The following is a 26,741-nucleotide window of genomic DNA, read 5'->3' on the forward strand; positions in this document are numbered from 1 at the left end:
GATGCTCTCCTAGATCACAACCTGACTTAGTCATTTGGTTCATCATTTTTTTTCTTAGGTTTATGTTTTACCCAATATTATCTACCCCATAGGTGGGAGCTCTTCTGGGACAGGCTCAGTCTTTCAATTTTCCCCAAAGCACTCAGCTGTTCAGAATAAATGCTGAATGACCAAGGAATGGCTTCCCTTGCAGTCGACCCTGCGGCACCATCTGGGTCCCTCGCTCCCCCTTATCTTCTTTGCCTGCAGTGTTGCCACTGACTTATCAGTCAGCACCGCTATTCACAAGTGTACTAAAGTTGCCCTTACTATTTGTTGGTCACCTAGTAAATTCTGCCTCGGGAATCTGGTAGCTGAAACAAACTGAATACAGCAAACACTCAATTTCTGAGAATACAGTATGAATGCAGTTTAGATAATTAAATACATGGAAACTAAAATATATTTCAGTTATCTTTAATCATTTCTACCATAAACCATTACTCTAGATATTAAAAAATAAGTTTACATATCTTCCCCTGTCACATCATGAAAGTGTTAAGTACGACATCAAAACAAAGGAGGAAATATGAAAAATGAGCCACGCACCATTTCCCGTGCCACAAAGCATCGAAGGAGCTACTGTGCACTGACAGGCTGCAACAACTTCTCTACTTTTATCTCACTTGCAAATTATTTGAACTGCCTGCTTTTGGGGTGACCCATCTCCCGCTTCTGCTTTTAAAAGTTATCTATTTTTTTACTTTTTTTTCAGGCAGAATAAAAGATGAAATCAATAACTGAGGAGTGGGAAATGGATGTGGGTCAACCAAGTGGGCTCCCATCTACCATATAGGAGGTCCAGGGTTCGATGCCCAGGAGCTCCTGGTGAGGGCGAGTGGCCCACGCAGAGTGCCAGCCTAGCACAGAAGTGCGGCCCCACGCGGCAGTGCAGCCCTGCGTGGGAATGTTGCCTAGCGTGGGAAGCTGCCCTGCGCAGAAGTGCCGGCTGATGCGGAGAGCTGGCGCAGCAAGATGACGTACCAAGAGGCACAGAGAGAAAATAACATGTAGCAGAAAAGGGAGATGCGGTGGCGCAAGAGAGTAATCGCCTCTCTCCCACTCCGGAAGGTCCCAGGATGCGTTCCCGGAGCCGCCTAATGAGAATACAAGCAGACACAGAAGAACACACGGCGAATGGATGCAGAGAGCAGACAATGGGGGGAATGGGGCACAGGGAGAAATAAAAAAAAAATAAATCTTTTAAAAAAATAACTGAGAAGTAACAAATGAAGGCTTATTATCACACTGTAATAAACACAATAATTATTTGGTATTATTAAAGACAAATCCTTACATGGGAGGCCCTCAATAATTAAATTAACTGAATAAGAACTTAATTTGGTGGTTGAAATTCTAAATTCCCATAAAACTCTATTTCTATCCCTCTTATGATAAGACTTAGAATAAGTTTAAGTTACTGGAGGCTAAGCCTATGCTTTATTTACCTAGATATTCATTTATCTATATCTTTATAAATATTTTTAGAGAGTTAAACAAGATCTTAGTTTAGAGATCATTTCTTTGATTTATCAAATGGTTGCTACCAGAAGCTATAACACACACATATATTTTATAAGACCCTTACCGTGATATATATCCAGAATTTTTTATGTCATTCCAGCTACTATCATTGGTTTCACCACTTACAGAGTCATATTTATTTTCAGTTTGACACTGAGTTTCAGATTCCTTCCTTTGCTGATAAAGTGAGGGGAAAAAAAATGTCACCACCAGTCCAAAGCTGAACGAATTACCTAACAATCTTCAGTTATAAAATAACAATGAATAATAATTAACATTTATAAAAACACACAATACAGCATTTCCTTTTATTATATTAATGAAAAAGGTTTATCTTCCCATTGCCCTCCCTCTAGTCTGAGGGGATTTTGTTTCTTTATAATGTACATATATTATATATACAGTATAGTATCTAACTAGGTGTAAAGTGAAAGACCACACGTATGTGAGTATGAGTGCAAACTTTCAGGCAAGACCCGAGTTCTTTCTTTCCCAACAATCTAAGTGGATGCTTAAAAAGTGGTGAGAAGAGGACACTGCACATGGCTTCTCACCCACAACGTCTATGTACCAGTATCTCCTAGAAGGTTTTACAGAGGGCATTAACCACAGGCACGGCCCCGGGGAGCACTGTGGTTCATCTGCTCAGCCACTGACTCTTCCAGCACGTCCTCACTAAGCCCTGCGTGCCAGGCACCACGTGAGGGGCTGGGTGGACGGGGTGAAGCAGGAAGAGCCGGTCCTTGTCCTCAAGGACATCCAGCCAACGGCAGGAAGAGAGGAGGACTCAGGAATTACCTAGTGAGGACACTGTAAGAAGAGCACAGGGTGTTCTAGGACATAACACAGGCTCAGAGAGGGCACGAAACACTGGGGGCACTGAAAGAGTTCAGCACAGGGAGCCCAGGGGAAGGAGAGAAAAAGTTTAGGGCAGCGGTGAGAGATGCGTAATGAGCAGGCAGGGTACAGAGCATTCAGAACCTTGTGTGTTGTAAGAAGAAGGCTGGACTGTCCTAAGAGCAATGTGGAGTCACCCGTTAGAGGTTTTAAAGCCACGGAAGATATGTAGAGACGGAGGGTGTAGAGAATGGACTGGAGACGGGGCGAGGACCGGAAGCATGGAAACCACGCCTCAGGTATTCAGGAGATGTTGGCTGGTATTTGTAACAGGGAAAGGGAAGTTGGGACATAGAGGAGTAGACACATTTGAAGATATTTAGGAGGAAGAATTTGACGGAATTTGGTGACTGGTAAGAGAGGAAGAGAAGAATGATTTTTGGCTTCGGCAACTGAGGGCGGCAGTACATTTCTTTGATAGAGAAAAATACCAGATTAACCGGTTGGGATGTGAATAGGGGTGAAAACGAGTAGAGTCTGAGAGAGAAGTCTCATCTGAGGTACCCTGATAAAACCTAAAAGGAAGGTGGGTTTGGGAACTAATGGATCTGGAGCTAGGAGAAAGGCAACCAAAGCAAGCCAAAGAAGGAAGTCGGCAGACTGCAAGGTCAAGGAAGTCAGGTGAAAAAGGTCAAAGAGCTAGAAGGTCCAGTTAGATAAGGGCTGAGAGACATCCCCTAAATTTAACAAAAAGAAGATAATGGAAAATTTTGACAGGAGGCTTCATGGCACAGTAGGGATAGAACCCAGATTGCAAGGGGTTAAGGAATGAAGGGGAGGTGAGAAAGTAGAGACAAGAGTACAGGCAACAAGCATTTTGCAATAAAACTTGAATACATTTATAAGTACATCCCCACAAAATATGTTTTCTTTGCATATTGAAATAAATTAGAATCTAAAATATGTCTTACTCTGTGAGGAAGAGGATGGAAAAGTCTGCGCACAATAAAAGTTGTTGCTATGATACAAAACAGAATAGTTCCAACTATTTCTTTCCACCAGTGTAAGAGGAGAACAGGATCCTTTTTGCGGATATTCTTGTTGTAATTTGGGTTGTCGAGGAACCTGACTGTAATTTGTGTGTTCCGTTTGCTCCTTTCCCTCTTGTAGTATGGTAGATAATAACCATTATCTTAAAAAACAAACATTAGAAAGTTTTTTTTTTTAAAGATAAATCAAAACAGACCCATCTTTAATTGTTAAAAATTGTCTTTTTCCCTATGATTTATGTTAATTCCTTTTTAAATTAAGTTTCATCTCTCATCTCTCTTCCCTAATATATTTCAAATAGCCTGCCTCATTTGCCTCACTTTTTCTTCTGTACTAGACAAAAACATTTTCCTTTATTCCACAGACATTTTAAGTTTTCTTTATATTGAATAATGGGACTAGGAAAATACTTATGAATCACCCCATTCATTACCTCATTAATAATTCAGTTCTTTAAATACAAAAAAGAATTAGACAATACTCAATTATCCCTCAAGTTATTTTAAGTCTTCCTTTCACGTGGTAAAAATACCAAATTTTACAATTAATCAGTCATAACAGGCCAAAAGGAGGATGTCTCCTTCAGACTCTCTGGCTTATTGCAGGCTGTCAAAATAATAAATTTGTCTTAGAAAGTAGCAATCCTTTTTGCCTTCTATTTTGCATTACTTGGGCAGATCACACAATTCTCTCTTACCTTGTCTTTTGATCACCATCAGATAAAGGTTGCCTTCAGTTTTCTAAGCATGGGAATCATACAATAATTTCCCAGGGCTAGCATCTATAGTAACTGATAAGAAGTGGATGGGTTTTTCTAATACAGATTTGAAGATTTGAAGACCTTAACATCTGAATTTATTCTAACTTTAAAAATTTGCTGCTTATTACACAGGAATATATTTTCATATCAAATTTCACCTACTCTTGACTTTTGCACTAATTTCTACTGTCAGAGGACAAAAGTTTTAAAACCTCATTTTAGAGCATTTTCACATTGTTCTAAGGAAACACTTATTTTCTTTATTATATAGGTGGGTATTATATAGACTATTATCTAGAAAGATAATTAAATGAGAATAATAAGTTATGTTTATTGAACATTTACTATGTAGCAAACATATTGCTAATTAAGGCTTTATGTGTTATTATCTCATTTAAACCTCATCACAACCCAGTAAGTAGATATTATGATTAATATCCTCCTTTTACCAATGAAGGAAAAAAGACACAGAGAAATTAGGTGTAGCCAACCTAGCATGTGGTGAAAGTGGGATGCGAATGTTGGCAATCTTGCTTTAGAACTTGCACTCTTAGCCACCAGGCATGACATTGCCGGTCAAGGTGTTTTATTTTCTACACTCCAATCAACTATCCTTCAAATGAATTCTATTAATTAATTTTAAATTAACAAATTAAATAAATTAAAATTTAAGACCCAGTATCTTCAACCTAGGAGTAATCACACTTACCATATGGATACTGCAAGATTGAAAGAGCGCCATTACTGTATTCTTCGTGAGAAAACTTATCATTACTAAGACATTTGTCAAATTCATCAGATCCAACCAAGACAGGAGTTCTGGAAGGAGAGTCTAAAAGAAAAATGGTAAAATCCTAACTGTTATGACTTCAATGAAAAATCACGTGCCTCATTTATTCCATAAATAGATATTCAACCACAGTTCAGTTCAAACATGTAAGCCAAACAAATGGCCCAAGGTTAATGCCTTTGAAATGCCCACAGTCTTGAAGAGAAGATGAGTCATTAAAACAAGTAATTAAAATATGATGTGACGTGTGCAATAAAAAAAAATATATACAAGGGACAGTAGGATAACTGAGTAGGTGACTTATTTGAATTCAATCAAGTTAAATGTCTCAAAAATGATGGGACAGCCAGATAATTTTCATGTTAAAAAAATTTTTTTTTGAGGTACTAGGGCTGGAGATTGAACCTGGGACTTCAAATGTGGGAAGTTGGTGCTCAACCACTAAGCCACATCGGCTCCCTAAATATTCTGAATATAAATAAGTTAAGAGCTAAATGTTATTTAGGAGTGGTGTAGCAATTTGGCTTTGTTTATGAATTCCAAAAATAGTTATTAGACTATGTTTGTAAACTGGTCTGTTGGAGGTGTCACTTTTAATTTGATTAAGTTATGATTAAGACTTTGATTGGGCCAGTCAGTAGGGCGTTGAGTCCCCGCCCTTTGGTAGGTAGGGACTCACAGAGAAAAGACATGGCAAAGGACAGAGTCGGGAGTTTAGAGCTGGAGCCTGGGAAGTGAACACATAGGAGAAGAACACAGGAAGAGATAGATCCTTAGATATGGCAGAAGCCCTGGGGAGAGAGACAGGAATATTTGCCTGAAAGTTTGCAGCTGGCCTTGTGGAGAGAGCACAGCAGCTGAGCCCAGAGAGAAATGAGCCCTGGGAAGGGAGGAACCCAGGAAGCCTGAGCCCTGGCAGATGTGGGCAGCTATCTTGCTCCAACAAGTGGCAACAGACTTTGGTGAGGGATAACTTATGCTTTATGGCCTGGTAACTGTAAGCTTCTACCCCAAATAAACACCCTTTATAAAGCCAACATATTTCTGATATTTTGCATCAGCATCCCTTTGGCTGAATAATACAAGTGGTTAATGAATGTTTAAGAGTTTTTCTCAGTTAGAAAAATATTTCAGTAATGTTGATTTCTATAGAAGAAACTGTTGCTTCAAAGAAATAACTCTCTAAATGATAATTAAAATTCATTATAACATCTGAAATACCTTTCTCATTTATCATTAAATATAAAGTATATAATAATTCCCATCTTTGCAATACTCAAAACTAGGGCAAAGATAGTCATGATTAAGTTTCTGAACACTTTAGTAATATTTATAAAATTTTATAATTCACTTACGAATTAAGGGCTTCCATTTAATTGTTGGCAAAGGAATAATTGCATTTTCATTACTGACAGATTCCAAGGCCTTGGGACTTGTAGGAAACTTTTCTGAAATTCTGACAGATGACTGCAGATACAGCTGGCCTCTGTACATTCCTGAATCAACCAGAACATTGTCAAATATGTTTAGCATCCCTTATCAAGTGCCAATGATTTTTATCAAAAAACATTCATTTTAATTTAATAAAATTGGATTCATTTATTTCTATGGGCTACACAGCTCTTTTCAAAGACAATCATGCCTGACACACTCAGACCTATACAGTGTTACTCATGGAATAGCAGCACATTTTTGGTAATTACAGGAAAACTCTCTCAATAGAAATTCAAAGGTAGGAAGCCATTGTCCTCTTATGGCATTAGTAGCTTAGATGAAATAACTTTCTCCTTAAAGCACTACAATTCCAGAGATACTGCTAACAATTCAGTTAAATCTGTATGACATGTTAATCTTTTAAATTCTTATATTTCATTAAGACTGAGGTGTGGGGAGCACATTGACAAAGATTAAAGAATTTTATGAGTATTTGGTCACCAGGACTAGTTCAAATGATTAGATTCAAGAGTTTTCATATTTTCACACTGAACATCTCCAAATGCCCAGAAGCACACCAGAATTTTGTTCTCATTTTTTCAGATCCCTTGTATAGATGCATAGAAAGAAATAAACCTAATCTTTAAGGGGCAGTGGAGCAAGTTGATATAGATACAAACCCAAAAATAGAAAGTTCTGGACTTTGAGGATATAGACAGTAATTTTAAATCATGCTAGGAAATGAGAACATTTTTAAGCCTTTCTAACATAGGCCTCAGGGAAAAACAAGGTGCTACAATAATTAAAAGTTTCAGAACTGGGCAAATGGAAATCAAAGTATAAATCTTAAGGGTAACCTAAGAGAGTGTATTTAGAAATTGAAACTACTACTACCACCACCAGGCACACATGAAGTGGGAAGGAGAAAGGTGGGAACATAATCTAGTTGACAACCTGAACTCTCCACGATAAGAAACATCTGCTCACCCAAGTAGACGCTGCTCTCCGTGGCTCCTCGCGCAGCTTCGACAATGTCTTCTTCGTCTTCTAAAACTCCATCGTTAGAGCTATAACTTGTATCATCAAAAAGACTGATTGGAATGACTTTGCCATCCTTAACCAACCACGCAGATGCAATTGGAGTACAAAACTAAACAAAAATGGAAATGAGATTTCAAATAATTCATGCAGTGTTTTATGTAGTTTCAACTCATAAAATGCATTTAAAACCACAAATTTCTTAAAGCATAGAGAACAAGTCAAGAATGCAAAATGGAATTAGTTTCCTCTACCCAATGAGTATAGTCAAACTGGGAGAGGAAGAAACACAGTAAGTTAAATTTTCAGTGGTTTAATTACCTGGTATTCCCATTCCAGATGCCCTCCCTTCTTGCTAAACGCCATAACCTTCCAATCAGCAACAGAGACTTTTATCACTGTGTCCCTCGTGGCAGCTTCCTGTTCTTCCATATCTGAAATAATTTTAGACTCCTTTTTGTTCCCACTGGGTTTGAACGTGCTTTCAATAAATCCGGCTCTAGTTTCCATGTCTGGAATATACCGAAGTTCAAAGTGGCCAACACTGAAATTCCACCTTAAATTTACAAAGTTGTATTTTAGGAACTACATTGAAATAGAGAGACCGAATAATACAGAGCTCTTCTAGATTAAAAAAGCATATACTAAACACTTCTGTAAAACAACACAACCTTCTGGAAAAGCATACTTTACTGATTTTTGCCACAAGGGGGCCCAGGAGAGCTCTGTCCTGGTCCTTTAGAAACTGGTTCTGATTGTGGACAGACAATTGCTGTGGGACAGATGTTCTTTCAAAAATAAACATAAAATGCATAAAACATAAAAATGCTTCTACTTCCAAAGCAGTGTTTACTAAATACACATCAAAGTTACCTTAAAATGAGGTAGTATAAGTTTGCCTTACCTCTTAATGAAAGTTTGTACATATTTCATTAAAGGGCAGGGAAATTCATTTATTTTACATTGATATCCCAACAGCCAATATGAAAGGCAAGATGAATGCATAGATTTTAGATATGTAGGAAAACATAGCCTTGAAGAGGCAGTGTGGTCCAGTACACCAAACCTGAGGGGCATACCACCTCAGCTCCAACTGAGTTTGCTATTGATTGAGATCTGGCAAGCCACTTAACCTTTATTGAGCCCGAGAAAAGTGGCAATCATAATGTTTGCCTACAACTAGTAAATAGAAAAATCAGTTAACTATGGACAGTATAATGTTTTATCACTTAGGTATAAAAATGGCATAGCCAAGAATTCTAACTTCTATCGAAAAAAATATATTTGGGGATGGATCTCAGACCCCAGACCTTGCCTCTCCTGGTACCTCAAAAATCTGTGAGGTTGTTCCTTTGTGGCTACACACCCAGAAAGCACTTAAAATACTTAGGGAAGCAAAATCTCATCAGGGTAAAGAAGGTCAGATTGTCACAGTCCAGGGAAAGTAGAATACATTCTTAACTGAGTTTGGAAAAAAACAACAACAGTTTTGGGGAAAGGAAAATGAATTATACTGCATCAGATAGGACAAAATGTGAAAGTCTGGTTCATTTCAAAAGATAAAGATGGGACCTAAAATATTTTCATTACACAGGCAGTTTAAAATTTAAATATTTAGTTTTTAAAAATATAAGCATGTGGTTTAGAACCAGCGTATCTAGTCCAGTTGTCTTATTTTTTAATCACATATTTAAATATAAAATTACATAAGGAATTCATTATTTGAAAAAGGGAACAAAAAGGTATTTGACCAAATAAATGATGCTTTATTAAAGAAAACAAACTAAAACAATCATTTTAAAATTTAGGTAGTCACACAAACTGTGAACTACCTGTAAATGGAAGTACAGAGCCAAACAGATCCAAGCTGAAAGAAAACACACTGACTTTGCCTTAGGAACCTTGCGCATTCAAAGAACTTTGATCAGTGAGGCTGCCATGGAAAATATCACTGACCTACAACTAAACTAACATACAGTCACTGTACTAGTCACCACATCCTGATGCAGTTCAGTTCAGGATTTATTAATAACTTAGGACCCACATTTCTCTTAAGACTAGTATGCTTTTAGGGCAACAAAATGTTCAGAAAATGTCCACACAAAAAAGCCCAACGACTCTGGCAGTAAATGCACTGGGAAATAACATCACCAGCAACATGAGGGATACACACTTCTCGTTGCCACTACGAGGCCCCACGGCTCTAACGGTTTTCTGGGTGCGCTGCAGGAGCAGGATGTCTTCTTGTTCCATCTCATCGCTATCCCACTGCCGGCAGCCCAAGGCTGAACAGATATACCGCACCTGAAAAGACAGGTAAGGATACAAGTTACAGCACACCAGAGACATTAAAATGATCCCTGCAGTCTGTAAAAAGTGGAAGGAAACAGGAAATATGCAAGAAGCACCTAAGCAATAAGAAGCAACAGTTTGAAAACTCTTAAAATTAGTTATTTAGAGCCATAAAAGTACCAAACGAACATTTATTTCAGGAAATGATTTTAAGGAATTAGGTACTTTCAGTCTTCCATTTTAGTCCATGGAATGTATGAGAAGAAATGGGTAACCAATTTTGAAATTTTAACAAGAATATCATTAATAAAATTTCAGGAAAATTTAATTAAAACATTGACCTTACAGTTCCTGTATGGTAGGAGTATTTGGTTTTTTAAAATATGAGCTTTTTCTAACAGTTTTAGTGTTTAAAAGTAATTCCTTTAAATCATCATTAAAGGAAAAAGACAACTTAATGTGGTCCAGTTTGAAGTCCTCACACAAAAAAGCAGAGAATACCACAATTCTGTAGCAGCACATCAAATCAGAGAACCAATTATGAGGTGCAATCCCGTTGTCTAACAGGTTGAGAATGCTGAAGTAAACAAAGATTGTTTAAAAAAAAAGGCGAGATAGGAAGGGTGGCCTCAATACAAGGCAGATGACGCTGGGTAGAGGAGGCAGAAAAGCATCCGCAAGAGCACGGAGGTGCTTTGGGCCTAATGTATAGGATAAGGAATCTTTAAAATTTGAAAAACTCAAGGGCAAAAATATCATTTTCTTATTCTTCCCTGATTTATTCTAAATCTACATAGAAAATGTTCACATACTAAACAATTCAGAGGTTAAAAAAAACATTTTTGCCCTTTAAAAAAGATGATATTTTTAATTAATTACTCCTAATCATAGATTTATATTATAAAACTCAATCTTAGAAGATCACATAATGATTATATTCCAAGAGCTACTAGTGAAGAAAGTCTAGGCCATTTAACAGTATAGCTTTGTTATCAAATAGATCTAAGTCAAATCTAACAAGTTTCTTCACCTTTGTAAAGCCTCATCTATAAAATGAGCACAAACTTTCCTCTTGGGTTATTATACGATCAGATAGAGAAATGAATAGCAGCAATTATTTTAACATCATGATTACTATTAATCTTCAGAGGCTTCCTTACCAATCAAAATGGGGATAAAAGTATGGAACACTTAGGAATATTGTGAAGATTTTAAAATAATATACGAAAAAGCACCTGACACACAGAAGACTGTATTTATTCATTCTCTTCCTCCTCCTATTCTCAGCTTTGTTGTTATTCTGTGATCTTAAATAAATTTAGTTTCTCTTAGTAGTATTTTCCCTTTCTACTTCACAGATACCTTGTTAAAATAAATGAGATCCTCAGAGGAAAAGTGATAATAAACCCCAGAGTAATGATTATGATTCTGATTTCCCCCAAAATAAACCCAGCATTTTCTCTCACCTTTCCACTATATGCACTGAGTCCATATGTAGTGAGAGACTTTCCTCCAACTAAAACAACATCATCTCCAAATTTATAAGAAGATTCAAGGAGCGATTCAACCGTGAAAGGAACTGTTTCCATGCTCTCCCGGTCTCGGTCCCACTGGAAGAGGTCTCCATCCAGGGAAGGAATGATCATTTTATTCCCAAATACCTAAAACAGAAGCTAGCTTTTAAAAGGGTTGCAAGTTTACAAGAAGAGTAATAACAAAAAGCTGCTGGTCTCCAGCTTCCTGCCAATTAGCATGTCAAGCAGCACAGTCCATCAAGCAAAATTTGTACTGTCGATCGCTCCCAGGACCCACACATAATCCTCTAGGTGGTTTTTTCTATCTCCGTTCCATGGAACAGCAACAGTGTCCCATAATGACAGGTGGTTACCAGAAAAGAATTTTGTGGTTGAGTTCCAGAAGAGGTAGGTCGGATAGCTGTTATTACGCTAATGTACAAAAGGACATTTTAGTAAAGGGAAAGCATATGCAGGATCTCCAGGCCTATTTTATCAGCCAATTACTATCATAGACTTGGACACTGGTATCCACGGAACACAGGGTTGACAAGGCTGATTAAAGCAATTTCCCCTCCCTTCTTCTATTTGCTTTCTCCGGTCTGCTATGAGCCTGGTAACTATGCCTGCTAGTTTTCTGCTCTCAGTTTGTCTTTCCTTTTAACGATGGTTACTGAGGACATATTGTGTGCCAGGCACTATTTCGGTGCTTGGGAGAAATCAGTGAACAAAAGAAATGTAAAAAATCACTGCCCTTGTGGAGCTCAAGCTCTGTGATAGGAGACACATAACATAAATAAATTACCTGGCATGCTAGGTGATAAATGCCATAAGAGACAAATAGAACAAGATAAAAGGGGCCTGGAAAATGGGTGGTGGTGGTGAGGAGGGAATTATCAACAAGGAGCTCAGGGTAGGCCCAATCGAGAGAGTAACTTTTGACCAAGGACCTCAGGATGAATCAATCAGTTACACTGATATCTGGGGGGGGTCCTGTTCATGTTGGAACCCCAAGGAAGGTGACAGACTACGGGGGCAGGGCTGGAGACGGACAGACAGAGGAGGTAGAAGGCAAGGGGCCACGGTGGCCCTGAGCAGGCTGCCTGCAGCGAAGGCAGAGAAGGTGCTGGCATCTGGAATGCAACTGGAAGGCGAAGTCAACAGGACTTCACGTGGGTTCCTTGCAGGGAACCAGCAAAAGAAAGGAGTCTGGGATGACTCCAAGGTTTCTGGCCAAGAACTTGTCTCTCATTAATAAGCACACGTTTTAGTGTATGGCATTGTGGCACTGACTTCTGGCATTTTTTAAAAATACAATTTGACTTATTTCAGTTCGTGACACAATTATTTCCCTGGACAACTACCAGGCTCAGACCTTTAGAAAAAAGGAATATAAAAGAGGAAAGAGTTGAAAAAGACACCAAACAAATGCCAGTCTTGTTAACTTTTTATCAGACATGTCTCTAGATAATTTTTGGTTCTGTAACCCACACAATCCTTTCTTTAAAGGGACACTTGCTTGAAAATTTCCCCTCAGCCACCTCCTGAGTTCTAACTTGGTGCTCCACACGCCTCCTCTTGGCACACACTCCAGGGTCCTGGAGGGCACTTTGAAACCTTGTTCTAATCTACTTCTTCCTGTCATTTTCTAGTTCAAAGTCATGTTATCTCCTACTGAACTATTATAATAATCTCTTTACAATTCTTCTTAGCTGGAAACTTCCTCAATCCTACTTCTATATATCTTCTAGATTAATCTATGAGTCAGAGTTAAGCTTGTTTTCACATTACTCAAAAATCTTCAACAGCTCTCTATTATCTTACTAAAGACCCCAAATCCTAGGTCTGCCACTCCAAGGCAGCCTCAAACAACCTTTCCGCCCTTGTCTCTCAACTCCGCCCCCCTTCCCATGGCGGGAACGGGGGCATCTGGGCTTGAGGCTTAAGCACAGCCCAATGTGACTGTTACTGTGCAGGCTCCTTTGTCATTGTCAATGTCATTTCTTCTCCCTGGAACACCCTCCCGTACCCACTGAAATCCCACCTGACCTTTAAGCTAGTACATTTTATTTTTTCTTTGAAATCCAAGAATATTTTGGCAGTGTACGTTTGCTGACAACACCTTCCCATTCCTTAAGAATGTGTACCCCTTTTGGTTGTAACTAGAAGTGGACACCATTAAATTCTCAAAAAGTATTTACTGTGCCTCAAAGAACTATTTACCAGGTATAGTAATGTTTGTTCAGTGGCTGTTAAAGAAATATACTCAAACCTAGCACACAGATCTTGGTATCTAATTCCATTCCCTACTGAAAGAACCAGGGCTCCCAGCAGAAACAGCTGGGGGAGGGTAAGTTTAAGATGACCCTTTAACATCTCATTATTCCAGAAAGTAAGGATGGGCTAAAGAAAAGAAAAGAAAAAAAAAAAGATGGAGCATGTCACAAGAACACAAGAGGCAGCTTGAGAAGGGTCCCACTGGCCAAATCTGGGAAATTTTGAGCCCCAAAATAATTACGTATGGTAATGAATTATAAACCACTGGGGAGGAAAAAAAGGAATTCATGAGCTTATACCAATAAAAACTGGATAAAAAATAATCTATGAGGAGAAGGGAACACTCTTATTTCAATAAAATGACAAATATAAATGGGGGAGGGAGGAAATTGGAAAAATCACCATTTTGCAATCATCATAGTAAAGAATGGATCAGGCAAGAATCAGAAATGGTATAAAATCTAGGTGGAAATTTTGATGAGGAAAAGGATGTTTATATAAGCTTAAAATGTCTCCCCACAGACTGCTTATTCATTGCCAAGGGGGAAAATAAACGTGGAGAACTTGGACAATATTTTGTCCTGGCATTCAAAATGAACATCCTCAATGCCTGAGAGCTGTGATATTCTTAGAGCAGACATAATGTAGCACTGCCCATGCAGCAGTCCAGCCAGGAATGTGCAGCATGAATCTAATCACAAAGAAACATCAAACAAGCACAACATGAGGAACTTCCTATTTTTGTTTTTAAAAAAAGGGCAAAGAGGGAAGTGGATGTGGCTCAAGTGACAGAGCTTCAACCTACCATATGGGAGGACCTGGGTCTGATCCCTGGGGCCTCCTGGTGAAATAGAAGAGAAAGCATGCCCATGCAGTGAGCCAGTGCCTGTGCGAGTGCCTGCGTGGGGAGCATGAGTGCCCACGTGGTAAGCGCAAGCGCCCACATGGTGAGCCAGTGCCCACGCAAGTGAGTCACACAGCAAGATGATGACGCAACAAAAGAGAGACAAGGGGAGAGTCGAGGTGAAGTGCAGCAGAGACCAGGAACTGAGGTGGCACAATTGACAGGGAACCTCTCTTCACATCAGAGGTCCCCAAGATAGAATCCCAGTGAATCCTAGAGGAGAGAAAATGAGAAGACAACACAGATAGCGAAAACAGCAGGGCAGGAGGAGGGGAAGAGGGAAAAGTAAACATATAAATAAATCTTAAAAAAAAAAAAGGGCAAAGAGACTATTCTTTAAACAGGTCAATGTCACAAAAGACAGAAAAAGGCTATGGACAAACCCAAATTAAAAGCTGCAATACCTGACCCTAAACTAGACACTATATGGGAGATGAAGGACACTAGAAAGTACATCATAGGTCAGCTGGTAAAACTGGAATAGAGACAGTAAAGTATTGTATCAGTGTAAATCTGTGAAATCACTAATCTGTACCGTGATTATTTAAGGGACTGTGTTTATCAGGAAATACTCAAAGAAGTATTTAGGAGTAAGGAGGACCACAACATGTATTTAGCTTCAAATGGTTCAGAAAAAAAAAGAGTCTGCATGTGTGTGGGGAGGAAAAAGAAGGGAAGGAAGAGGGAGGAAAACCGAGGGCGAAGGCATTCATGCCTAAATGACAGAGCAAATGAACTTTGGCAAACAAGGTTTGGGGCAAGTGAATCTGGGTATATAGGCATTTTCTTTTGTATCACATACCTAGAAATAGAAATAGAAAATATTTATATTTTGCAGAATGTCCAACTTGAGGTTGTCATTAAGAATAAATTTAGTATGCATACTTTACAATAACAATAACGCAGCATTTAGCCAATAGGATCTCTCATTTTGAGTTGCATTTCAGTTTGAAAATCAAATATTTACTGCTCTGTACCTTTCGTAGTTTGTGAGCTATTCTACAATGTATATACTACAACAGTAAATTCAAACTATGATAAAGTAAAAAACAGGCATTTCAATTATCTAGTCATCTCAATTGTCACACCAGGTTAAGGTACAAACAAGAAGAGCAGGTGTGAATCACTAAAAGAAAGAGGAAGAAGAGATGGTGGGTCTGTAAACAGAAAGCATTTATTTTTGACTGTTTCCTCTTCCATTAACAACCTCTTTTCCTCTAAAGCAGTAGCAGGTCCTTAGGGAACCCAGTGACAACTAAGTGCAGAAAACAACTAACAAACTCATGCAGAGGAAAATTTACCATCTTTTCTTCAAGAATGATCTAAGTACCTTCTAAGTAAAATAAAGCAAACTTATTATCTTCAATTAAAGATATAGGTTACATAACCAAGAATGTTTGATATGATTGAACAAATTGAGTAATAAGAGAAAACTGCCTTATTTTATAAGATACCTCAGCAGTAGTACCAACTCAATGAGAGAAACACAAAAAGTAAAAAAAATTTTTTAAAGCATTATGATTCAATACTGAATTATCATATGATATTTCTGGGTTATGAATTTTGAAGTTCACTTTTAAATTGCTGCTCTTCACTAATTGGCTGCTTATGAGTCACACAAATGGCTGCTAACCTTTGCATCACTCTCTGCAAAAGTCTTCCAAGTTACATATGTGAAAGCAGATGGTGCTTCTCCTTGAGAGCCACTAGAAGTGATATATGTCTGCGGTTCAGGTGGAGGGATGACATCACCCCTCACAATAGCATTACCTCACCCCCTAAGCATAGGAATGAGTCACCCCGAGAGTCAGCTGCAAACCTCTTGGCAGGAAAAAAATGTAGGTTATGGTGATGCATTTTCACATTCCACTGACTTGGCCATGTAAGCAGCTATTTGTTCTGATTCGCTGCTCTGCATATCTCAAACTAATTGCATGATTTGGGTATAAAATGACCTTCAGTCATTTTTACCAAATACACATTTAGGTATTTTGTCTAAATAAGAGATATTTATTTCCTCCATTTGCTTTTTCTATTTCATAACTATAAAATATAAGGCTTGTCTCATTGACTAGCAAACTCAATACCAAGGATCCAATCAGAATCTTTAATGAAGCAATCACAAAGCAGTTAAAATATTCAATTTTTATTTATAAACAAAATCTAGGTGACACAGTGAATACCAACCAGAGACAACTATCTGAAATTAGAATATGAAAATAACTCTAATTTTCAAGTGACAGAAAATAAAGGAAGTATTACTTCTAAAATGAATACTACCAACAATGAAAACAAAAATCCTTTTAATTATATGAAAAAATATTTTTTCATGTGGTCCTTCCCTATATTTTCTACTCAGTTACCACCATCCACCTACCCATTTACTTTTGGAGGATACACACAACTTTAATTTATGAGGAAACTTTTCAAATACAAAAACATAAAGAGTGGGAGTACATGTGGCTCAAGCAGTTAAGCACCTGCTTCTCAAATAGATGGGAGGCCCTGGGTTCAATCCCCAGCCTTGGTACCGCAACAAAACAAAACAAAACACACGAGGAGACTAGCATAATTCCTGAATACCTAATATCGAGTTTCAACAACTGCCAATATTTTGCCAATTGTTTTATCTGTTTTCCACCCACCCACCAAATACTCGTTTACTAAAGTATTTTAAAGCAAATGCCAGACATCATGTCATTTCACCTATAAATACTTTAGTATTCATTGCTAAGGACTTTTAAAAAGCACCTACCATGCCATTATTATATCTAACAGAATTAACAGTAATTCCTTAAAATAATCCAATAACTCAAATTTCCCTGGCTTCCTGAAAGACATATTTTACAATTAGTTTTGACCCAATGAAGAATTGGAATAATGTTACACGATTGAGTCTTTTTTTCCCCCACGTGAGAACCTCTCTCATCCCCTTTTCATGCATTACTTTACTGAGAAACTAGCATATTGTCCTTAAAAATGTCCCAGTCTGGATTTTGCATGTAATTTAACTTGTTCCTTTATCCCCTGTATTTCCTGAAAAGTGTGCTTTGATAAGAACACTTCACAGATGGTGCTCTGTACTTCCTATTATATTGGGACCAGCAAACTATAGCTCATGGGCCAAATCTGGCCCACTGAATGTTTTTTTAAGTAAAATACTATTAGAACACAGCCATCCTCATTCATTTACATACTGGCTATAACTCCTTTTTTTCTAGGATGGCAGAGAAGATTAGATCCAACAGAGACTATGTGGCCCACAAGCCTAAAATATTTACTACCTGGCCATTTTCAAAAAATAGTTTACTGATCCCTGTAGCCTATCATATTCAGAGGCACAAAGTATGTGGTTGTCCCCCTTTTAATGATGTGATTATTAATCAGTAAGTTTAATATAGAAGAAATTGTAAACACACATAAAAAGATAACAGGTCTTCTGGTGATGAAAGGCACAATACAAGAAATTTGTTCCTGGCTTTGTTTTTTAAGGAAATTTTAGATTACAGAAACATTATAACTATGGCAGGGGAGGGTCACTGCTGCAGGGTGTTGGCAATGATGGGATTTGTGGGGAAAGATGCAGGTGGGCCATGCCTCTATGGAATATGAATGTGTTCATGGGGTCATGGGGTGTTATCTCAGTCGGTGGAGACCCACACAACAACCAAGAAAATATTAATTTCCATCCTGAGGAGTCCTACTATGTTCTCTAACAGAGTGGCAAGAATCTCTAGAGTACAGAGGCAGTACCTAATGAAGACAGAACAAGGGCCAAGCCCTTGATATTAATGCTTGTACTTATGACCTTATTCTTATGAAATTGAAACTTAGCCTAATAATAGCTATTGCCTAAGAGTTAACTCCTGAAAACCTCCTTGTTACCCAAATGTGGACTCTCTCTAAGAGAAACTCAGCATATAAATGATGTTCCCCCTGTTGTGGGACATGACTCCTGGGGATGAGCCTCCCTGGCACAGGAGTATTACCAAGCACCAAGTAGCAATGCATTTGGAAAAAGATCTTGACCAAAAAGAGGAGATATTAAAAACAAAAGAGTTTTAACAGCTAAGAGATTTCAGAATGAGTTAGGAAGTCATTCCAGAAGTTAAGCTTACATACATCTTGGGAGGATCTCACTAACTGCTACAGTAAACAAAGCCTCAAACAGGGGTGCTTCCCAGGGCTCCAGAGACATATATGGACACTATAGGAAAGGCAAACAACCCCATGAAATCAGCACCCCATTGGTGGGCCTTACCGTGGAATATATTTTAACCTACTTATCCCAATGTATCAGAGTTAGACCCATTTATAATTTCCCTACACATGATTCTTTGCTCCTTTTATTTGAACCTATAATTAGTTCTATACCCATTAAATATGTCCCAGAGACTTAAATCTTTGGTCTGTTTATATGCCAGTTGAGCCCTGTATCTCAGCAAAGTTGCAGTTAATACCTACTCTCCCTCTTCAGTTCATCAGACTCACCCAGGATATCTAACAAAATGATGATGATGGACAATGCCCTTCCCAAAAAACAGAGTATCTACAACTGCAAGCAAGACAGTTCCATCCATTTGCCCCATGGGATTTAATCCCCCTCTCTATCAGAAGCACAGTGGGCATCACCATCATTCCTCAAGCTTGAAGAATGAGTAAATGTAAGGGGGGAATGCAACTATTCCCAAACTAGATGAAAGTAGACTTATTATTATTATAGTAATAGAAGAACCTGTAATACTAATGAAATAATTGTCATCAAAAGTTTTGGTGAGAGGGTGAGAGAAGAACAGGCGGATCATGAGGTTTTTTGGGGACATTGAAATTGTTCTGTACAATTTTGCAATGATGGATACAGACCACTACACATTTTGTCAAAACCTATAAAATTGTGCGGTGCAAAGTGTAAACCATAATGTAAACTATAGTCCATGGTTAGTAACAATGCCTCAATATTTGTTCATCAACTGTAACAAACGTACCACACTAATATGTTATTAATGGGAGAAAATGTGATGGTGGAGGGGGTAGGGTATACTGGAGTCTCCTACACTTTTAAAAAATATATTTTTATCACAGAAGTTATGACACATCCCTACATTTCCCCCTGAAATGGCTCCCTCATCTGTTTTGTTTATTGTCTGCTCATTGTCTGTTCTTTCTTTAGGAGGCACCAGGAACTGAACCCAGGTCTTCCCATGTAGGAGGTGGGCGCTCAACTGCTTGAGCCACATCTTCTCCCTGCTTGTTTGCTTTTGCTCATTGTCTGCTCATTGTTAGCTCATTGTCTTGCTTGTTGTTTTTTCTTGTTGTCTGCTTGGTGTTTTCACTTGATGTCTGTTCATTGTCTTCTAGTTGTTTGTGTTCCTTAGGAAGCATCTGGAGGTGATTTTAGGAGGTACTTGGAAGCAAACCTGGGACCTCCCATGTGGGAGGCAGGCACTCAATTGCTCGAGCCACATCTGCTCCCTCCCCTATATTTTTGAAGTAAATTTTCTGTAGTCTAAAGGTTCTTTAAAAACAAAGTTTTAAAAAAGTAAAAAAAAAAACCAAATCAGTGAGTTCAGGGGCTGTCAGCCTGACCCCTCCATTTTAAAGTGTCCCATTCCATCAACTCTTCACCATTTTAATATCAATTGTCACAGAAGAACACACAGCGGATGGACACAGACAGCAGATAAAACAATGGGGGGAGGGGATAAATAAATAAACCTTTAAAAAATATTGATTGATCATCTAATTCTACCATTCTTTCTGCATTTATTAGCTAGCATTTTTCTAAAAAGAACTTTCCCTCATTGAATTTTGGAAACTGGGTTTGCATATACTAGTGTTTTCTGAATTAGTGACTCAGACCTTAAAACACTCTCAAATCTCAAAGTCGCACCCATGGGTAAACTTTGTTGAAATGCAGTTGTTGAGTTAAAATTAGGGCATGGAGCCCAGAAAAATCAAGACTGAGATAAAAATGCTTTTTACCATTAAGCTACTCATTATAAGCAAAAAAATCTTTTATTTTTATTGCAACATCACAGATGGAAAGGAGAAGCATTTTAAATGAGTGAATATATTTTTATGAAGATTTCGGAGAAAAGAGAAAATGGCTTGAAACTGGACAAGTTCATTACTGCTTGTTGGATGAAACAGCCCATAAAGTTACTTAGTTTGGCCGCCCATTTTTTTTTAGAGCCAGTGTTCATTATGGCTACTTTCAAATAAACTTTGGGTGTGATCTAGTCTCCTATGTGCTCTGGAGGAGGATGGGGAAGAATTACTCCAGGGCAGAAACTCAAAGTCTGTGACCTGCCGTTCACCACTTTATTTAGTGAGGACAGATACCCAGCCCCAGAGAGCGACTTCTGTTTCTTTTCTTTCTTTCTTCCTTTCTTTGATACAAGTAAAATACCTATTCTTATGAGTATAATTACCAAGAAACATTTTATGTAAAAGCTGTTGCCATATTCTAGGAATGGCTTATGAAGTAACTGTTTTTGATGACTGTAAATAGTTGAATAAAACAGCTGCTTTCTCTCTCTCTAAAAAAAAAAGTAACTCATGTACAGTACGACTGAAAATCAAAACTTGCTCGGGGGAATTAGCGTGACCAGTATCCAGTGTGTTCTCTAACCAGAGAAGGGAAAAAGAATACCCTGGTTGTGATAGTTACAGAAGCGAAGTCCCATGTACAAGCCAAGAAGCATTGGAGTAAATGGGAGAATAAGGTTAAGTACATAAGGGAGAATTTGTGGCAAAAAGATACAGACTCACTGAGAAGAGAGAGAAAGGGTAGCTATAGACCATGAGGAAAAACGCCAAGTATTCTAGCAGATTTCCTAAAAGGGCATACCTCCCTTTCCCACCGCAAGAACTCCAGGGAACCGCTCTAGTATAGTACAGTGGTGATGCAAAGGGATTAATAAAAAAAATAAAACCCACTAAGATTGGGAAGATGTAAAGTGCATTTTTTAAAATTCTATTAAAGTTTTATATTGTTGTCTGGAAACCCCCTTTGCCCAGAACATTTACCTTCCTCTCTTTGCTAGTTGTTTTGCAAACCAAGACACATGTCCACCATATGAAATCTACAAATCCACTTGCCCACAAGGAGCTGACTGCACCTCACCAGTCCCTGTTCCCTGGCTCCATTCCCTGGGCCCCTGACACTGCCATTCATTCACTATGTGACCTTGGACAAAAACTAACACTTTACCAGTTTAAAAAAATTCTCACATAATTTATTTCACTTGGTCCTCATATAACTGTTCTCCAAACTATTGATTAATGTTTAAGTACCCATAAGCCTCCTGTTTTTTTGCTTGCTCCTTTGTCTGTTGCCCCCAATTCCTCCATAATCCAGAGTTTTTATTTTTATTTCAGACATCTACTTTCAGTGAGACTCTAATGAATCAAAAGGTTGTCTCATTTAACCCTAATCATGGAAGTAAACTTATAAATATTTATAAAGTATTTATACCAATTACCAGTTGGGGAAATCTGGAGGATAGCAGGAAAATCCATAAAATCCTACTAAAACTAATGTAGCTTGAAACACTTTTTTCCTGTTTTTTCTGGAGTCCACTCGGTCACTTGTATTGATTCATACCCCTCTACCTGAACTTTAAAATGTTAGATATTCTGAAAGTTTGGTCACAGGTCCTCTTCTCACCCTACCCTCTTTCATGGTAATTGGCCTTCTCAGTTCCCATGACACTCATGATTCTAATTTTAACTTCAGTACAGAGTTTTCCTCTGTGAGCTCAAGATCCATATACTCAAATGCCAACTTATCTCTGAAGATCTTTCAGTCACTCTGAACTGATCAAATCGAAACAACTCATGGCCTTCCTCTCTACACCTGTTCTTAGTTTACTACTAAATCCTCCTTTTGACTTTTAACTTCATAAGGCCTTCCCTCCTTAAGTCTGTCTCTCTTGAATCCATCACGTCACTTTGCTCCATTCCACTGACCTCCCAGCCCAAATGGTCACCCCTGCCTGGACTACTGCATGGTCTTTTAACTAGTCTGACCCCTTCTGCTCTCAGCCTCTTCCAGTCCAGTCTCTACAGTCAGCATGACCTCTCCCCACCTAAATCCAACAACTCCCTATGGCTTGGGGCAAAACCCAAAATGCTTAGCAAGGCTCACTAGACCCCATTTAGCTGGACCGGCCTTCACCAACGGGTTCATCTCTGCTACCTTTCCGCAGCCCTCACCCTTGCTGCCATCCTCACCTTTCAAATCCCTGAGCACATCATAATATCCCAAAGCTAATTCCTTGACACAGGCTCCTGTCTCTCTCAGAGCAGTCCTGCCCCACCTCTACCCATCCCTTGTTTCCGAAGCTCCTTATCATATACTCTCAGTGGTAAACATTTCTTCTGAGGAGTCTTCTCCGACCCTCCACAGCAGGCAGGGCAGGTATCCTAGCTGCAATCTCTCTTAGTGTGCTGTAGTTCTTGCGGCAGTTACCACAGCTCAGTTACACTGTGAACACTCTTTGGTATCTGTCTCCCCAGCGGCTCCACACAGTGCCATTTGGGTTCCAGGAAGGCAGGGACTTCATCGGTGCCGGGCACTGCTGTCCTCCAGTGCACAGCCCTCACGCCTCCTTCAACCCACAGTGACGAGTACCGCTGCGGACACGCTAGGTTCAGCACCTTTCACTAACCCACTGGGATTGTTTAGGACGCAGTTAAGCACTTAGTGTGTACCAAGCAGCATGCTAGGTATGCAATATACATAATGTCTTTGAGTAGTTATACTTGATAAAGCACAGGAATAATCAGTACAGAAAACGCAAATACACTAGTAAGCACTGAGGCATTTCAAAAGCACACATACTGGAAAGAGGACAAAAAATAAGTTCAAAGATCTAGAATTGAGTTTCAGCTTTACTACATCAACAAACCAAAGAACCTTTTTGAGCCCTGATCTTATTTGACAAATGGGGATAATAAGCATATTTACTTCAGAAAGCTACTTTAAGAATTAAATAAGAATGGATTTGATATCACTTTGCAAACTATACAGTGCTAAGCAAACAACAGTTATTATGTAGCTCTAATGATCCAGAACTGCTATTTTGAACTTACAATATATTTCATGTGTGAAGGGTATACACATGTATTTAAGTACATACACTTATTAAAGAAAAATGTTAAAAACAAAAACATAAACTAAGTTCAGAAACATCTAACTACCCATAAGTCATCATGAGCCTTCTTTTATTCTTTATAAGGAAACTCCAGAAAAGAACTGTTATTAACACCAAATTTCAAAAATAATGACAAAGCCTCAAAACCAAATCAAGATTAATTCAATGTAAGAATTAAATATATCAAAACATCAAATTGTTAGCAGCCTCTGATTTAGCAGAAATCTCTATCAGCCTTCAAATTCTCCTTTGATTATTTAAAAAAAAACTCTGAAGGCTCCTACCAAATCAACTTTATCCATCAGTAAAGATAAATGATATTAAACAAAAGCTAATAGGTAACTGGCACAAGGAGAGATATAGACCAATAGAATTGAATTGAGAGTGCAGAAATAAACCTTCAACCAACTGTTGTTGTTTTTCAAAGATTTCTTTCTCCCCACCCCCTCACTGTGTGAACTTGCTGTGTCTGTTTCTCTTGTTTCTGTAGAAGGCACTAGGAACTGAACCCAGGACCTCCAATGTAGGAGGGAGGCACCTAAATGCTTGAGCCACCTCCACTCCCTGCTTTGCCGTGTCACCATGTTTATCTTCTTTGTGTCTTTTTTTGCATTATCTTGTTGCACCTGCTCATTGCACCAGCTCGCTGTCTTCTTTAGGAGGCATGGGAACTGACCAGGGACCTCCTGTGTGGCAGTCCGGAGTTCAATCACTTGAGCTACATCTACTTCCCCCAACTGGTTTTTATTTCCTTCTTCTTCCCTTCCCCCTCTCCTGCCCCACTGTTTTTGCTCTCTGTGTCCATTAGCTGTGTGATCTTCTGTATCTACTTCTCTTCTTATCTTCCCTTCTTGTCTTTCTCTTCTAGGATTCACTGGGATTCTATCTTGGGGACCTCTGATGTGGAGAGAGGTTCCCTGTCACTTGTGCCACCTCAGTTCCTGGTCTCTGCTGCACTTCACCTTGACTGTCCCCTTTGTCTCTCTATTGTTACACCATCACCTTGCATGGCTCACTTGCGTGGGCACTGGCTTACTGCACAAGCACTCAACCTGCGCCTTGGGCACTCAGCTCACCAGTGGGCACTGGCTCATAATGCGGGCACTCGGCTCATCATGCAGGCACCTGACTCGCCACGCAGGGACTCACTCACCAAGTAGGCACTCAGTGGGCACTCGACTCACCATGCAGGCACTCAGCTTGCCATGCTGGTACTCATGCGGGCACTCGGCTCACTGTGCAGGCACTGGCTCACATGTGGGCACTCGGTTCACTGCTTGGGCACTTGGCTCACCATGTGGGCACTTGGCTCGCCGTGGGGGCACTCACATGGGCACTTGGCTTGCAGTGTGGGCACTTGGCTCACCATGCAGACACTTGGCTCACTATGCAGGCACTCGGCTCACCACGCAGGAACTGGCTTGCCAACCAGACATGCTTTTTCTTCTTTTTCACCAGTAGACCCCAGGGATCAAACCCGGGTTCTCCCATATGGTAGGCAGAGGCCTTCTCAATTGAGCCACATTCACTTCCCAACCCCAACTGGTTTTTCACAAGGGTGATAAGTCCACTTGTGGAGAAAGAACAGTCTTCAACAAATGATACTGGGGAAACTGGATGTCCACATGCAAAAGAACGAAGGTGAACCCTACCTCACACCATATACAAAATGAACCCCAAATGGATCAAAGTCCTAAATAAAAGAACCAAAACTGTAAAATTTCTATAAGAAAACCTGGGGAAGCATCTTCAGGATTTTGTGTTAGGCAACAATTTCTTAGACTTTACACCAAAATCATGAGCACCAACAACAAAAAACAGATAAATGGGACCTCACCAAAATAAAAAACTTTTGTGAGGTGAAGGATTTAATCACAAACAAAAAAGACAACCTCCAGGATGGGAAAAAATATTTGGAAAGCATATAGATAATAAAGGTTTAAAATCTAGAATATTTAAAAGAAACCCCACAACTCAATAACATTAAGACAAACAGGTGAATTAAAAAATGGGCAAAAGACATAGTAGGGAAATGGATGTGGCTCAAGCGATTGGGCTCCTCCCATCTACCACATGGGAGGTTCAGGGTTCGATTCCCGGGGCCTCCAGGTGAAAGGTAGCTGGCCCATGCAGAGTGCTGGCCACACGGAGTGCTGGCCCATGCAGAGTGCTGGCCCAGGGAGCTGGCACAGCAAGATGATACAACAAAAAGAGACACAGAGGAAAGACAGTAAGAGACACAGCAGACCAGGGAGCTGAGGTGGCGCAAGAGATTGAGCACCTCTCTCCCATGTCAGAGCACAAAACAATGGAGCGGGGTGGGGGGGGGGAGAGGGAAATAAATGAAATAAACCTTGAAGAAAAAAAAGACAATAAACAAAACACTCCCAAGGGCACTGGGGATGTCCAGAAACCAGAGGCAAGGCGCACAGCCTCATGAGATCAGCACCCCCTCGGTGGGTCCTATTTGGGAATATGGCATGATCTATGCCCCCAATATGATGTAATTACACTCATTTATAATTCTCCTACTCATGATTCTTCTTCTCCTTTTATTTGAACTTATAATTCTCAATATACTCATTGAACATATCTCTGAGACTTAAGTTTTGGATTGTTCATATGCCGGTTGAGTCCAGAATCCCAGCAGAGTTGCATCCAATCCCTACTCTCCAGTTCTTTGGGTGTGCCCTGGACAATGGACAAAATGGTGATGATGAACAAGTCCCATCTCAAAAAACAAGGCAAGCAAAACAATTCCTTCCATCTGCACCATAATATCTAAGTCCCTCTCAGGTGGAAGCAGTCGGAGTAGACATAATCCCACATTCCTCAAAACTGAGGAATGAACAAATATAAGGGGGAGTGTAACCACAGACCAAAGTAGATTTATTGATACTGTAATTATTATCTTGTGTTAACGGAAGAACTTGTAGCATTGATAAAAAGATAGTGGTGGCCAGGGAGTCAGAAGAGAGGGGGAGAAATGAATATGTGGAACATGGTACATTTTGAGGGCAGTGAAATTGTTCTGCATGATACTGCAGTAACAGACACATGACATTATACATTTGTCAAATCCTATAACACTATACAGTACAAAGCGTAAACCATAATGTAAACT

At 39.3% G+C, this 26,741-nt stretch overlaps 1 protein-coding gene across 4 annotated transcripts in view; it reads right to left on the bottom strand.

Moving 5' to 3' along the window:
- Positions 1-26,741, bottom strand: part of EIF2AK3 (eukaryotic translation initiation factor 2 alpha kinase 3) — an 83,864-nt gene that overhangs the window by 28,217 nt on the left and 28,906 nt on the right. For 3 of the 4 annotated variants that reach the window (XM_071208954.1, XM_058279055.2, XM_058279056.2), the window contains exons 3-10: positions 11,231-11,425; positions 9,646-9,776; positions 7,794-8,028; positions 7,422-7,584; positions 6,356-6,496; positions 4,920-5,042; positions 3,372-3,592; positions 1,628-1,740 (exon numbers count right to left, since the gene is read on the bottom strand). In XM_071208954.1, the coding sequence (XP_071065055.1) occupies positions 1,628-1,740; positions 3,372-3,592; positions 4,920-5,042; positions 6,356-6,496; positions 7,422-7,584; positions 7,794-8,028; positions 9,646-9,776; positions 11,231-11,425 (1,322 nt within the window). The remainder of the gene's footprint in view (positions 1-1,627; positions 1,741-3,371; positions 3,593-4,919; positions 5,043-6,355; positions 6,497-7,421; positions 7,585-7,793; positions 8,029-9,645; positions 9,777-11,230; positions 11,426-26,741) is intronic. The other variant, XM_004472282.5, reaches the window with a different exon arrangement.

Source organism: Dasypus novemcinctus, chromosome 17 (assembly GCF_030445035.2).
Source record: "Dasypus novemcinctus isolate mDasNov1 chromosome 17, mDasNov1.1.hap2, whole genome shotgun sequence".
NCBI classification, from domain to species: Eukaryota; Metazoa; Chordata; class Mammalia; order Cingulata; family Dasypodidae; genus Dasypus; species Dasypus novemcinctus.